The sequence below is a fragment of the Echeneis naucrates genome, chromosome 15 (assembly GCF_900963305.1).
Source record: "Echeneis naucrates chromosome 15, fEcheNa1.1, whole genome shotgun sequence".
Taxonomy (NCBI): Eukaryota; Metazoa; Chordata; class Actinopteri; order Carangiformes; family Echeneidae; genus Echeneis; species Echeneis naucrates.
In genome coordinates, this window is record NC_042525.1 from 2,244,413 (window position 1) to 2,260,059 (window position 15,647).

At 39.6% G+C, this 15,647-nt stretch overlaps 1 protein-coding gene across 1 annotated transcript in view; it reads left to right on the forward strand.

The window, feature by feature from the left end:
* Window positions 1-15,647, forward strand: part of cfap46 (cilia and flagella associated protein 46) — a 36,548-nt gene that overhangs the window by 14,725 nt on the left and 6,176 nt on the right. The window contains exons 20-45 of the mRNA XM_029521766.1: window positions 150-299; window positions 1,663-1,773; window positions 2,597-2,778; window positions 3,122-3,253; window positions 3,414-3,602; window positions 4,335-4,426; window positions 4,529-4,667; window positions 4,755-4,938; window positions 5,541-5,694; window positions 6,304-6,521; window positions 7,093-7,254; window positions 7,931-8,079; window positions 8,443-8,541; window positions 8,635-8,698; window positions 9,181-9,333; window positions 9,504-9,704; window positions 9,782-9,882; window positions 10,225-10,407; window positions 10,587-10,725; window positions 11,732-11,929; window positions 12,512-12,700; window positions 13,009-13,125; window positions 13,947-14,129; window positions 14,358-14,531; window positions 15,084-15,181; window positions 15,264-15,337. Of these exons, the coding sequence (XP_029377626.1) occupies window positions 150-299; window positions 1,663-1,773; window positions 2,597-2,778; window positions 3,122-3,253; window positions 3,414-3,602; window positions 4,335-4,426; window positions 4,529-4,667; window positions 4,755-4,938; window positions 5,541-5,694; window positions 6,304-6,521; window positions 7,093-7,254; window positions 7,931-8,079; window positions 8,443-8,541; window positions 8,635-8,698; window positions 9,181-9,333; window positions 9,504-9,704; window positions 9,782-9,882; window positions 10,225-10,407; window positions 10,587-10,725; window positions 11,732-11,929; window positions 12,512-12,700; window positions 13,009-13,125; window positions 13,947-14,129; window positions 14,358-14,531; window positions 15,084-15,181; window positions 15,264-15,337 (3,835 nt within the window). The remainder of the gene's footprint in view (window positions 1-149; window positions 300-1,662; window positions 1,774-2,596; window positions 2,779-3,121; window positions 3,254-3,413; window positions 3,603-4,334; window positions 4,427-4,528; window positions 4,668-4,754; window positions 4,939-5,540; window positions 5,695-6,303; window positions 6,522-7,092; window positions 7,255-7,930; window positions 8,080-8,442; window positions 8,542-8,634; window positions 8,699-9,180; window positions 9,334-9,503; window positions 9,705-9,781; window positions 9,883-10,224; window positions 10,408-10,586; window positions 10,726-11,731; window positions 11,930-12,511; window positions 12,701-13,008; window positions 13,126-13,946; window positions 14,130-14,357; window positions 14,532-15,083; window positions 15,182-15,263; window positions 15,338-15,647) is intronic.

Consider the following 15,647-nt stretch of genomic DNA (forward strand, 5'->3'; position numbering starts at 1 on the left):
TCAAAAATAATCTGTAGTATTTGACACATTGACACAACGTTGGTAATATAATTCAGACACATGTACATTCGAAGTGTTTTATTGTCATTTATTACCAACAGAGCCTTTCACTCCTGTTGCTAATTGTTGTTTTCTACACTTCCTCCTAGCTGTGTGACTACGCCCTTCACATATCCAACTACAGCACACCAGGAGAGACGGTCCCCATTGCAGTAAAGAAACGGGTGGTGGCCACATGGGTGCAGATCAAGAGGCTACTGCAACAGCAAATCGGTTCAAAGATCGACACTAAAGATCAGGTACCGTTTTCTGTATCGGGTTAACTAGCTGCTCTTAGGTTACTAATCTACTGTTTAGGGTTAGGGTTATGTTTAAATGATCAGCAGCATCAGGTTTGTGGTTTGAATTTTGATAATTATAATGTTCTGGCCCATATTCTGCGTGATTATCAGATGCTACTTTTACATCTAGTCCAATTTTGCTGCAAAATGTTTCCAGCTGTCAATCAACACCGGTGGATATCATCTATAATCTACCAAGATGTAGAAGAATGTGGGCCAGACAGAGCTGGTGCATCCAGAGGGTTTATTGCACCAGAATCTTTGTTTTTGCTATCTGGGTAGTGTTTTGTCCACTGAGAATTTCTTTCTCAAGTAGTCTTTGGAAACTGACCTGGAGTATATTAGAGGAGTAGAGAAAACTGTGGGCAAAAAGCAAAAACATAATCAAAAGTTTTCTGAATACATTTAAAGTTGAGATGATTGCATCACTGGATTTGTTGGATTTGTTTCAAAGCTCAGCTGATTGATGTGCATCCAAACACTGCTGAAAAGCTTTCACAAAATTGACTTAAAATAACGAAAAAAAAAGAAAAGCCCCTAAATTTGTGATGTAACATGGATGATGGTGTACTATAAACTTCTTTTCAAACCGTCATTTGCTTCATGCCTTTTTTTTTACTACTTGAAAGGGCCAACATTCTGTTTTTGCGCTGTATTTAAGATAAAAATGGCATGGACAATGAATCATGGCTGAGACAATTGTATGGCTGTGTCACAACAAAATCACATTGGATTCATAATGTATCCTATATGGTTTACTCAGTTATTCTAAAATGTGCTTGTGATATTGTAAGCACACAGCAGCTGACATTTTTTATCAATCCTTTTGATGGTGTAGGTGTTCTGTTTTATGGTGAGAAAGCATTTATACAATTTGTCATTGAAATGGACTTTTCATCAGTCGTCATAATCCTGTGACTATTTATCATCCAACAATTTCCTGCCCTACATTAATCCCTGCAGGCTGATGTGCATTGAGTCACGACTAAATGAGGTTTGATTCTTACCATGCAAATGAAGAAATGCAGCATTCATATAAATAAGGTTTATCTTATTGTAATCAATAAATCATTCATCAACTAATTTTGTACACAGTAGGAAGTCGGACATTATCAACAAAGCCATCTCTGTAATGGGACACAGGGTTAGATACCTATTTATCTCTGGGACACATAATGGTAATCATGCTGCAGCTCCATGTATAAATTATAAGCACGTAGTAATACACGTGTTTTGTATAATGGAACTTAAGCGACGTGTATATATTCAGCAGAGGATGGCACTGAAACTCTATGTGCATTGTTCTGGCTCCTGTTTTCAGTGCGAGAATGAGGAAGTGTCAGCAATGATGCGCGTCCTGGTTGGAGTGGAGATGCTCCAGTGCAACATGAATCCAAGGCATATGGAGTTCTCAGCACCCAGCCTCTCCTCAGTACGTATTCCTCTGCTTGTTCATGTTTGACTACAGGGGCTGCTGGCCAACGAGCAAATACTGAAATGACCCAGGAGCCTTCAGAGCCAGTCGACATCTCATCATGTGTCAATACCTTCAAGATACTGTAGCTGGCTCAATGGTCTTGCTTCAGTCGGGTTAAGGTCTACCACAGATTTCTTTGACATTATACGTGATGTGCATTTTGCGTGGAGTGTTTCTTGCTCTGACATTTTAGGCCCTTTAGTCTTTTTCAAAACTGTTTCATTATGTCTGTTATCATCCATCTCCCTTCAGCTCTCTTCTCTTTAACCTTCATTTTCATTCACTCCTTCTCTTTTAGTTCCGTACCCTTCCCTTTTTGCATCAGTCCCTGTATTTTGCTTTCCATGCAAAATCCCTTTTTCTTATTCTGTTAGACTTTTTTCTAAACCCTTTGACTGTGGGGTTTTGTTTACTTACTTCCTCTCTTTTCTCCCTTTTATTTCTTTCTTAATTTCTTTCTTCTCCTGTCTTCTCAATTGCAGAATCAGAAATAAGAATTAGAAATACTTCCCTCTTCCCCAGGGGAAATTTCCTTCTTTTACTACTACTTCCTGCTTTCTCCCATTTCCTCTTTGTATTATTTAATTTCCCCAGGTTTCTTCTATCATTCCCTCCTCTGTTGCCTCCTCTCTTTTGCCCCACCCCCTTTCTTTTTTTCTTTTTCCATACCCCGAGTTACCCACACTCCCTCCTCTCATGTGTTTGCACTCCCTTCCTACAATACTTCATGCTTTTTCCCCTCATCACCTCAATTTTCCTCCCCTCCCCTCACCTGAAGATGGTGAGCATGGCATCAGAATGCAGCTGGACAGACGCGGTGGTGGAGATGCAGGTGTGGTGCCAGCTGGCCTCCTTCTGCCACAATGCCAAGGAACACAGCTTGGTGTTGTGCTGCACCAGCAACGCTCTGCAGTTGGAAGAAGCAGCAACAAAGAGCCTAAAAACAATGCCCTTTGTTTTGTAAGTGGACTTGGACAATAACAGTTTACTAAACAATCGCATCATTTTGGAAAGTAGATCTTTGTGTAACAGTTAAAAATAGGCAGGAGAAATGATGTAATGAATGTTTGTGAAGCTTTAGCTTTATGTTTGGGGTGGGAGACATTTATACTTCCAAAACTCTCTAAGGAGCAAGTGACATCTTGTGCATATTCAAGTGTATTGCAGTTTATGTAAACTAGACATTTTTATGATTGCCCATTTATCAAGCTGCAAAATATGACTTAAATTGGAGAGTTTGATGTTTTGGTTTGTTGGTTGATTGACTTTTACTGACAGCTTATATATGTCGTCATATACCTAGGTACGGCCCTACAGCAGTGAATGAAATGCTAAGCATTGCTGCCAGTTTCAGGGGTTTGAGCTTAGCCCATGAGTCCAGTGGAGATCTTCACACTTTCAGAGAGGCAATGAAGGTGCTTCTGTCCAGTGTCAGGTGATATTCTCAGATAATATACATACCTTACGATTTTGGTCGTGTCTTTAACTGCAGTACAATTGTTTTGTTTTGTTTGTTTTGTCTTTTAATCAGCTCCTCCTAATGGGAAATTAGTGCTCTATATATATTTGCTTTCCTCACTTGTTCTCTTCCACAGCTCTGCAGAAAAGGCTGAGAATCCAGCATTGTGTATCATAGCTGCCAGACATTACTGGAACACTTGTCTACCTCTGACACAGATTCCAGAGGAAAGGCAGCAACTCAAGGATCCCCTAGAGAAAATCCTGTGTGCTCTGATCCACACCACCAAACACACAAATGTAAAAATTCCAATTTTATCATATTTGTACTGTCACTCCATATAAATTCTGCCAATTTTCCATGTTGACGCCATTTCTGAGCAGGATTTTTAGGATGATCAATCAAATTTTATGAGGATTTTCATCAGATTTAACATGAGTAGAAGCAATTAAAAAAGGTTTGGATCATCCCAGGTCTTCATCTGGAAGGTGAAGGATATTTTACTGTATAGATTTTTTTTTTTTTTAATGATTGTAGTTTAGTTTCTATCAAATCTGGTAAAATATGCTGCAGAGTTCTCCAGCACACTCTTCTCTTTAATTGAGGGTGAAATTGATGAACATTTTTCTTGAGGCTGCTACAGAGATTGTAGATGTGTTCAAGTTTGAGAAAACATTTCCCCATCACTGCCCTTGGACAGCCACAGGGATAAACAGTTGTAGTTTTCAGTTTAAATGCAAAGCAACTTAACTTCAGTAATTAAAGGTAGCTTATATGAAGAATCAGTCATGTTCCACTGTGGTATTCTTTCCAACATCACATACATTGTTCTTGACCCATGTGAACCAAAAGCCTTCAACAGCATAATCGAAGCCAGTCCTACAGATTCTAGGAGGGGAAAGGCATTTACAGATATTGGATAAGTTTATATAAAGGGCAGAGTTAAATACTTATTTATCTTATACATCAGAGAGCTTTAAGGACCACCAGTAATCTTCAATCACTCTTCTAACAACTTAGGTGTTAATCTTCTCCTTCCCCTATTTTAGAAACTGAGCAAAGAGAAAGGCGTCCTCACCCTGACAGCAATGCCATGTGGGAGTTTTAAACATGAAGAAACTTTGCTGAAGGATTGGAAAGAGCCCCACGGTATTCCTTTGAAATTTGGTTTTACTTCCTACTGTGGCTCTGGTCAGCTACAGTGGCATAAAAACTAATTCCGGTTTTTCTGTAATTTGTTTGTCTGTGTAGGAGGAGATGAGGACCTAACCCTGAGAATAGCCATTTACACTTTGTTACTCCAAATCAACATTGATAAAAGTGACTGGAAAAGTGCTCTGCAGCTGCTTGACAAGGCTACTAGAGACATGCACGACTCTAGACACAGACTGTATGAAAAGCAGAAAGTCTAAAAGAATATCAGTGTCTTAAAAAAAAAAGAATCTGAGATGTCTCACTCAGTGTCTCACTTTCCCAGGCCTCTGCTGAAAAAAATGATACTCGTGAAAGCAAAACTGGGAGAAAGCATAACGATGGAGATGCAGAAGATTCAAGATGAAGGAGAGCAGTGCTGTTCTTCAATGTGGCATCAGGTGGCACTGTGTGCTGGCAACGTACCCCAGCAGCTGACCGCCTACCAGAACTCTGTCACATCACTGCTGGTATTATTTCTGTTCAAGGCCTGTCTTTGTTTCACTACCAAAAGCTGATCCTTTAAGAAATCTGTCATTTCAGAGTGATAGTTGTTCGTTTTAGGACTTTGTCATTGTATGACCAAGCCTAAATCTAAAAAAAAAAAAAAAAACTCCCCATAGTGAAAAAAGGCAGTATAAAAATATAAAGTCAGTATTAAAAAATAAAACTGTAATAATTTAGGGCTGCACATTCACTGTAAACTGTAAATATTCACCCTGTCACCCTGCGTAATTGCACAGATTTAAAACTGGGATCAAACAGAAATTATGAAATCCATCGTTTAATTTTTTGTGCTCCACTAACTTAGTGGAGTAAAGACGATAACAATCATGAGTCCCAAGCACCATCTTGTGGTGTCATAATGTCACTACAGCTCATTTCTAAATTCTTGTGTTGTGGAGGAGTGTAACACCAATCCTTACACCACCTCCTCATGACTAATCATAAGTCTTTTACTGTTCATTTTAGATGTTCAATTCAGGATTGGTTCCATCTGTTCGTCTCAATCTCTAAGGTCCTTACTATTGTCCAACACATGACGGAGGAAACTTTTGTTTTTGTGATGTAGAGCACAGAGAATCAGTGGCAGAGGGTGATGCTCATGTTGGAGTTTGGAGAGTGGCTTTATTGCCACAATTTCCCCAAATCTCATGCCCAACAGCAGGTGCAGTGTGCCATTGACATCCTCCTACGCCGAGAACCTGAACAGGGAGAAGGAGCAGGTAGGTCTTAATTACATTACTGTGCACCCTAAATTCTAGAAGGAAAGTTTGCAAGCGTCCCTCAAGGTAAGCATTATTAGGGCATGAAGCACAGGTACTTCTGAAATCCTTCATGTTGCTTGAGCCCATGTGTAATGTTGCACATGGCCATTAGCCTTTTTTTAAGAATCCCTGCTGTTGTTGCTATAATTGAAAGAGGATGACTTCTGATTCACAAAACTGCTGCGGCATGGCTTTTTGAAAGTTTCAGTATCTGTGCTTGTATTTCAGTTGTTAGTTTTGTAAATCATCAACAAAGCAAATATTTTTCAGAAGAAAAACAACTGGCCATTCAAGCGTGGATTTCTTAAGTCCCATCTGGCTGCCCACTGAGAACAGCTCTCCCTTTAATAGCCTGCTATCAGCCTGCTGATATTTCCTTTGAGACAGACTCCCAATTAAGTAAAAGAAAAAGTGGAAACTGTTTGCAGAGAAATTGTATACCTTTGTATTACAGGCATAATTTTTAGTAGTTGCAAGTTGTGTTAGTGATGCTCTTCAGAGACTACTGTATGTATCTGCTGAATTACTTGTCAAAGCAAATGGTCTTTATGTATCTTTCCTCTCAAGATGAGTCTAAAAAGAGGAGTACAAGTTCAGTGGAGTGTGAGTCTCTGGTAGGAGTCAGCCGGTCATTCATGCAAAATGTGTCCAGTCTGAGGGAAGTGCGGCACCTTGACTGCTTAGTCCGAGCACACACTGTGCTCGCTGTCATGGCAGACAGGACTGCACCTGAACACCAGCTTAACCTGCTCAGAGCATACACCTTTGTACTTCAAATATGGCAGGTACTGCTTCTTTACTTCTCCTATCACTCAACTTTAACATTTTGGATAAGGCGGCTCTTTGCAAATGCAAAATAATGATCGAGTTGTGTATCGAATATGTTTGTATTTCTTTGCAGGTTTCAATGGCAGTTGCTCATGAGATTTCCAGTGCAATGGCAAAGAATCAGCCACCCCAGCCTCCTCCCTCTGCTGGCTCCAAAAAAGAGGCAAAGGTCAAAGACAAAGGAAAAGGCAAAAAAGAAACAAAAGTGAAAGATGTGAGTCCAACAGCTGTGACAGTGTGAGTCCAGTCACGCGGCTTCCACCTTGTGAAATGTGTGTGTATCATTGTGGCATGATATGGCCATGGAGACACCTACTGTGAAACTGTAGTTCCTGTAGTTCCTGCCAAAGTACCACCTGGTGCCTGATACTAAATTAAACAATGCAAACAAAGTTTGTATATAATTGTACATACATTATTTGGGGAAATAAAAATACCCTTAATACATATTTACTGAACTTAAGTTGCATGTATTTAATTTAAATTGTTGACTTAAAATATTGATTCTACCGCTCATTGTTTAACCAGACAAACTTGACAGAAGAAAGACTGAAAGCTGTTGTCCTGGATCGGGCACTTCCTTCCTCAACAAAAGACTGGGCTTGCTACACCTGTCCTGATCAGGCCAGGCAGATTTTCAGAACTGACACTAACCCCGAGTGTATCAACACACACAGTATCCCAAAGCAGGCAAGACTTCCCTTCCTCACATTTCTTATCTCCATCTCCTACTTGTGAGTTCAGCCTTATTTTCCACAAAGCGGTGGAATAATAATAGCAATAATAATAATAATAGAATAACAGCAATATTCTGAGAGAAGTATGTGATATGATAATGAAGCTGGATGTAAAGGATCAATCTTGAAGAATTCAATCCCATTAGATTTCCTGTGACCTGTTGTCACATCCTCAAATTTGTTTCTCATCCAGATTAATAGGTTCACTCAAAACTTTAAACTTGGTAATCTTTGATTGTAACTTTACCCACAGTTTTTTTTTTTAAACCATAAAACTGACTTCATTTTTGATGAATGATCACATTAAGGTCCAGGTTCATTGATAAGCACATTGCACATCCTGGTATTACTCCATAATAAAACTCCACTTGTGTTTTTCCAGGGAGATGCATTTATTGTGAAGCAACAAAAGCAAAATGTTTGCTTTAAACTTCATTAGCAGCATTTTTAATATAGTTTATTTTAAATTAATGAATGGCACCACAGTCTCAGCTTTGTTTTCTAACTAGGTAAGAAACGGATGTCCATTCGTTCCCTTGCCACTTTAATTAAGTAGGAAGCGAGGCAGTAGATGAAATCATGGACCATTTCCAGGATAATGTAAAAATGTAATCCTTTTTTTCCTGCAGGCTCGCAGCTTGTTTTATCTTGACCTGCTGGTAAAAGAACTTCACTCTCTCTCACTTGATCACCTGACCCTGCCCATAATGCATCTAGCTGAGCTCATTGCTCATGACCTTCTGGATAGGAGGAGCCTCTCTGATGTCTACCGCCTTAGGTGAGCACACAGCATCAAAGGGAAACTCCTCAAGAGGCTCAAAGCTAATTAGCCGCCTCACTCAAACAGTTGTGAGTTTGAAAGTGTCAGCGAAGTGGAATTGGAGTAGTTCAAATATTTTTAGGAATATGAACAAAAGAAAAAAAGTTTTAGTTCACTCGAATTCACTTTATTTGAACTGAATGAAACAGAATGAAATTTGATTAAAGTAACAAAGACTGATGAGCATCAAGGTGCAGCATTACAAACTTTTAGAAATCTTATTTATACCCAGTTAGTCGATTTTGTGTAGTGACTTTCCTTTGAGGGTTTTTTGGTGTTTATTGCTGTTTTTTTTTTTTTTTTTTTTTTTAATCTCATTAGAATTGTGAGGACCTGTTGTGAGCTGGGTTTGGAAACACTGTCACCATATCACGAGAGGCTCCTGAATTTGTGCAGAATCCAAGAACAAGAACAGATGGAGTATGCCAGCTCAGCTTTATTGATTTTTAGGTATTAGGTAATTTCATGTCTACACATTTTTTCTTTAGTAATCATATCATACTCTTGATTCAGGTGCCGCAGGCTTATTCTTATTTCTCAGGAGAGAAAACTTCTGAGGACTAGAGCTTCCAGTCAGGTCAGTCTGCTGCACACAAAATAAATTTACTTTTTTTATTTCCATCAAATGATTCGCATTCACAACGATTTACAAGCTTTAATTAGCTCTAGTATTCTATTACTTCACAGACAATAATGGGAAAGTCCTTGCAAGTTACTAACAGTCTGTTCTAATTACTTTTATAATGTAATGCTGATTGAAGCAGAATTATATATGAAGTTTATAACAGTCTAATGATTTGTCTCATAAACCAGGACTGAGTGCCTTCACTTAACGGTGTGAATTTCATATTGATGTTTAAAAAGCTCATCTCATAAACTTTAACATGATAAAGCTGCAAAATTCTGGCAGGGAACATGGGAAGGATTTTTTTTTTTTTCTCCTTATGTATGTGGCATTCTGTTTAGTGTGTGTGTGTGTGTGTCTGTGTGTTAGGTCAGTGTCCAATCTGCTGTCAGTTAAATATTTTGCAGAAAAAAAACGTATTTGTTATTTTTCAGAAAGGTGAGATCCATGAAAACATTGGGTTGACGACACACAGTATGGATGTAAGAGCTCAGGACATTTGGCTGGATAAAGCTGATGTTTGTCTCAGTATGGGGCTTTATCAATCTGCCCGGGAGCTCCTGGCAGAGGCTCAGTCGGCTGCAAAGGTGAGTTAAAAGAGAAGAAAACAATATCAGGCTCAGACAGAAAAGTTAAATCCGATATAAACCTGTCTGGCTCCGCTTTTATGGCATACTAAAGATTTTATAAAGGAAACTCTTCTGCTATGAGATAAAACTACTCTCATGTGACAGTTTTTCATATTCTGTCTGCTCAGGAGCTTGGGGATCACAAATCAGTGGCAAGAAGTTTGCTCAGTCTGGCCGGTTTGGCTTGTGAAGAGCAAAACCACGTTGCAGCTCTGATGTTGCTGGACAAAGCCCAAGATATGTGCGGAGACGAGGAATTCTGGTACCAACTCATCTTCACTAAGGTTCGAGCTGTAGTAGGCCAGAGACTCAAAGATTCACAAACCAAGGTACAGTACAGATTCACCACTTCACATCCACCACATTCTGGGCAGTTACTTCTTTTTTTTTTTTTTTTCTTTTACAGGCTGAGCAGATTATAAAGCAAGGCTGTGAATCACTGAAGCTGGTGAATCAAGTAAACAGAGTCCCACAGCATGCCTTTTTGATCCTCTCATTAAAGATGAGGTAACCTTATATTTGTAAATCTGTGTGACCAAAAGTCCCCTCTTAATAATCCCTACTTTTCATGTAGTGCTATATAAATATCTTTAATAACACCACACAAATAAAATAACTCAAGAACTAACTTTTAGAGACACCTCTTGATTTTTATAATCAAGGTCTGTACAGAGAAAAAAAAACTTGGACATTAACTGATAATTTAGTCAAAAATAAAACAGATCATATGAAATTAGTAAAGTCTTCTTTGCATGTAGTTTCGTTTTTTTTTTTTTTTTGTTTTGTTTTTTTTTTATCTACTCTGGGCATTTCCATAACCTTGTTTTAATGCAATGTTTTGTATTCCAGAGGTGCCATCGAATGTATCCGTGCCATTATTGGGGTTGAAGCTGGAGAGCTTCTCTCCACTAAGGCTGTCAAGAGGCTAAAAGCTGCCTGCGACACGTTCAGGGAGTGTGCCGGTAGTTTCACTGAACTGGGCTATAAAGAAGAGGCAGCAGAGGCACATGCTGAGTGCGCACACAGTTTAAGGTTAGTCAGGATTTACTCACAACCTGAGTGTTGGGTACAATTAAAAATGGCCACGTAAAGTCAAACCAAAGAATAATTTCAAACTACTCTCTGGTTACACTGCAATCTTTCAGTAATTTCTCACCCAAATAATTGGCCCTTGTTTTCTCTCACCTGCTCACCACATATTTCCTCTGCAGGGTTTTAGCCAAACATGCTGCTGATGAAGTGGAGAAACGCAACCTCTTGCTCGATGGCCTCTCCCAAATGCAGCTAGCTGTCACAGGGCAGGAACATGTGGTGCTGAATGCTCAGAGCCTGCTGCCCCCACAGGAGGAGGTAAATAAAGAGTACATAAAAAAATCTGTGGATACTGATCTGATACTGATACTGAATACGGGTGAAGATGAACAGCAAAAATCAGTGACTGTACAGAACCAAAAACAAAAAGAACTGTCCACTGTGTTCCCTTTTTTTTTTTTTTTTTTATTATGTGAAAGAACGTTTATTTGGCAGTCAAACTGCATTCTGGCTGAATTTGCTGGCCATTTCAGTCGATGTTCAGACGGCAAATTTTTTATTCTATTTATCACTTGAACAGATTTTTCATTGTTGAGCCAAGAGAGTTCTCCTGAAATGAAGTGAATAATGTTAGAGAGAGGCTTTGTTTCCGCCATCCGCACTTTCATTTACTAAAGAGTTTAATAGAGTCAATCACAACTGAGTTACTGCTTGAGGTTAATAAAACTGTTGTTCTTGGCTGTGTGTACATGTGCTGGCCTTTATATCTCATACTACAGTTTCATAATGTTTTGACATAACCTGATAAAGCAGCAATTACTGAGACTTGTCAAGAGCAAATTGGTGTCACAATCATATTTTATCCAGACATTACACAGGCTCTCATCCAGATGTGCTTTCCTGCCAGAAATGGACTGACATAACACTGACTGCTGCCTCAATTTACATGTTGATGGAATTTAAGATAATAAGAAATATTGATTGAGCAACTCTCACACCTGCTGCAAATCCTTTTTCTATTTAGTTTTTGTTTAAATCTCCTGTGGATGTTTGAGTCACATGTTGGGGCTGGGTTGTAGCTGTTTGTTTTCAGCAGATGGTGCTGCTGCGCCACTAAGTTCTGGCATCCAACCTGTAACATGTAAAATAGACAGCAGCTGTAGTCACAGAAATCATGCTATAACACATGCCAATCAGTTGGAAAAAATGTGGCTCCATGTTCAGTTGTGTCATGTTTTTCAGTGTTAATCTTCCGTTTTAATCCTTGTATATTTTCTATAATCATAACTGTGAATATTGGTGCTCTCTATCCTGTCCTTGCCAGAGTGATGGGATGTCTTTGGCAGCGATGCGGCGGCTGCTGCGCCTCCGACTGACTCTAGCAGAATTAAGTCTGGCCATGCTGGAGGAGCACTGTGCTGAAGAGAAACGCCGAGCTCTGTCCTGGGAGAGGAAGACCTCTGCTGAGATAGCACTGGAGGAGTTTACACGCTGCACACCTGAGCCAAACTCTATAGAACAGGTTACACAGCACACAGTGTAATACAACAACCCCATCATACCAAGTTTCATCGGTATATTTATTTGGAATTATTACTGACTGGGGTTTAACCTGGCCGAGGTCTTTAACTTATGGTGTTTCCTCACTCTCCTCTATCATACTGCTTTTCATGAAACGCACTAAATAAAGTGCAATTTCTGTTGCAATTGCAACATATCCAGTTCCTAATAATGCAATTTTCAAACCATAACATAGAGTTACAATAGGTAACACGATATATACTCTTCAGGATGTGCTTATTGGCAGACAAGCGATGCTTGGAAAGCCATATGAGATGTTAGCAGTTGTATCACCAAGAGCGCTGAGCTGGAAATTGCTCATTCAGTATTAATAGTTAAGGCTGAAAGGAGGTTAACTCTGACAGCTCTTCTCTTGGTTCTTGTGAATGGTATAATCAAATACAGTTGATATTATTCTGTAGTTTTTTTCCCAAATGACTCTCATTCTATCTAGCTTTTTTTTTTTTTTCTTTTTTTTCCCCCTGTCTTCATAAGTTATCCACCCGGCCTCCTCTGACCTTCACGTTTTTGTGTTGTCGTCCAGGAATGGCGGAGTGTGGGCAGCACTCTGGGGCAGGTCGCTCTGGGTCAGCTGACTGCAGTCAGTTGTCATTCTTCGGACAACGTGGAAACCAGAGCTCGCTGTCTGTGTCTGATGGGAAAGTACTTCAGGCTACTGGCTGTGCACGAGGACCCCATTTATCTGTGTGCACTCTGGGGGAAAAATAAGCATGTAGGCAATACGCATGTCACAAGTACTCACGCAAGTACTCACAATTAATTACAAGAAGTCATACAAATCTTCAGACTGTTGGTGGAATTTTACATGCATTCCCTTTGGGAATACTGATTCAAACACACACTTGTACATGCGCACACTCCAATGGCAAATAATCTGGAAAAGGTCATTTCATAGAGTGGGAAGCTTATCGTAATTGGAGAGATGGATGTCTGCTTAGATAATTTAAGACACAAGTGTTCATGGTTTTTGATCATGAGGGGATTTAATTCTAATCACAGTTTTGTTCTTGTTCTTTGAAGGAGGCCTGCTCTGACCCTAAAACTGTTTCCATGGAGGAGAATTCAGGGAATGAGACTGTTGGAGAATCAAACAGAGAAGAGTTAAGAATGACCTCTGCCAAAAGTGCTGAGCTGCAGGTACATACCTCTTGACAAGTGAGCCAGTCACTTCTGACTCATATCAACTCTGGTGTTTTGTTTTTGTTTTTATACTGAGGTTCACCTCACACCTCAAAGCTCTGAGGCAAACCCCTGGGCATCCTGCATTGTTCACATATTAAAAGTCAGTGCACAGAGATCTCACTTCCACTTCAAACCTGGTACAGAATAAAGCCATGTTTTATTTATGTGGCATTAGTTTACAATATTAAGAACGATGCAGTTGGTGATGATGATTGACTTGGCTAAGTTGCCTGCTTTGATATTAGATGTAACAATCCAAAAGGTATTATTAATATTGAATATTAGATAAATGCCTTCTGTGTTGGTTTTAATCAGTTTTTTTCTTCTGCAGGGAAATAAGTAGATTTTAAACAGATGAAATAGCCTTCTCCCAAATGGCATAGAACTTAATAACCTTATGTTACGATACTATCTAATAAACCATGACTTTAAGGCTCATCTTTTGAAGACTCTGGCAAACATAAGCATGTTTCCCTAACACCTGGAACCTTGAACTCTTTCTCATACCCATACTTGGTGTAAAGAGATTTTTTTCCGTCTCGTAGAAGAGGAGGGAATCTGAAGGGACTGAAAGGACCCATTATGCCCCCGAAAACTTTCTAAATATCTGTGGATGTGTGGAAGTCGTATAGAAATCAGTTGTAGCACAAAATTTATATTTACATTAATCTCCACCCCAATGCAAAAAAATATTACATTTGGAATTACTTGCATTCACTTTTATAATGTACAATACTTATCTAGCTGTGTGTTTGTTGTGTATCTTAATTGTTCAGCAAAGCAGGCATAAAGCTCAGAAGCTGTTGTCACAGGCCAGTAAAGCACTTGCTGAAGCCATCAACCTGTGTCTTCAACATAATCTGCCCATTTCCATCCTGGCTGATGCCTCTATCAACATGCTGGACTGTCACGGCCAGTCTGAACCTGCAATGGCAGGCCAATATCTTGCTCTGTTTCAGGTATAATGCATCAAATCATACGCTAAACTACCGTGCCTATCCATGCAGCCAATGTCTTCAGTAAACTGTGTGTGCATAATATATTTAGAAAACTGTGATGCTCCTGAAATAGTGGTCTGTTTCCTAACACTGACCTGCAGCCAGTATTCTTTGAGACATCAACCACACATTGTAATTCCTACTTTTGCCTAGCCTTGTCATTGATCTGTGATTTGTTTTTTCCCCCAGAGCTGTTGTGCTGCAGCTATGATAGCAGAAGTTCTTGATTCTGCCTGTGGTGACACTAGCATGTCCCAGTCCTCAGCTTTGCTCCACCTCCACAGGAAACTGCTCCTTTCTCAGGAGGAGAGGCCCAGCAGCATGCTGAGGAGAGTAAAGGACTCCCTCAGCAGCCTCTCCAAGGTATTGCCTCACACACACACACACACACACACAACTCATGGTTTATGGATATTGCCATTCCCATCTTGATAAATTCCCTTGACAGGGTACACGATGTTGGTGCTGTTTTGACCTTTGCTCTGAATGTACTGAAGAATTCAGAAGTGGAGTAGTGGAACTGCAAACCTACTTCTGCATAAAAGTTTATGTATGTGTATGTGCTGTATGTGGGCCATCCTGCTGGTACTCTGTGCCTGAATAGGTGTTTAGGTGTAAAAACTATCTGGTATTTAATGTAATTACCTTCCACTTAAAAACATGAAATCATTTAGATTTTAAATGTGAATAGTCAGTCACTGATTTTGAACAAGGTGCAGTAATTGATCTGCTATATCATGATAAAGATTGGTCTTCAACTGATCTCGGTAAGTGGCACAATTTGGTTTCTGAATCATTTTGAATAATTAGGATATTAATGAAATCTCTATGGTGGAGCCCAGTTTTTTAAGACCATGATTTACTTTTTACATTTCCTGGAATGTCGTGATGTTCAAATGACTTTCTGGTCTGCAGCCTTTCACCCAGCTGGCAATCAATCCCAACCACCTAAACATCCTCACGGAGCTTCCAGCTAACCTGAAGATCTTGCTGCTCCAGCACTCTGAAGATGGGTAACTTCTATTTTGTCCTTATCTTTTTGCTTTTGCTCTATGTTGAGTTTTAACTCATTGTGTTGGTCTGTTTCATTTTTAGATCAACGCTTTATGGAGCTTTCTATGAGGCAAAAGCTGCAGAGAATCAAAAAGGAAAGACTGGACAAGCTACAGGTTTTGTATTTGTTCATTTCTGAACCAGTATTCACAACATTAGGACCAGACAGATTTCCTTCTTTTATGGGACATGCAGGCAATTTCACACATAGTTTATGCAGAGTCCTGGAGAAAAGAGGCATTGGTTTAGTTAATGAAGACACAGAGGACGGAGAAAGCAATGAAATGTAGAAAAGAAACGCCTTCTTTTCCCTTTGACCTCTCTGTGTGCCGGCCTGATCAGAGAGAGGAGAGAGTGAAATGTAACTAAAGAGGCGTGACATGGAGGAGGAAGTGGTTGAGGCGCTCATGGGGACCAATTAGAAGG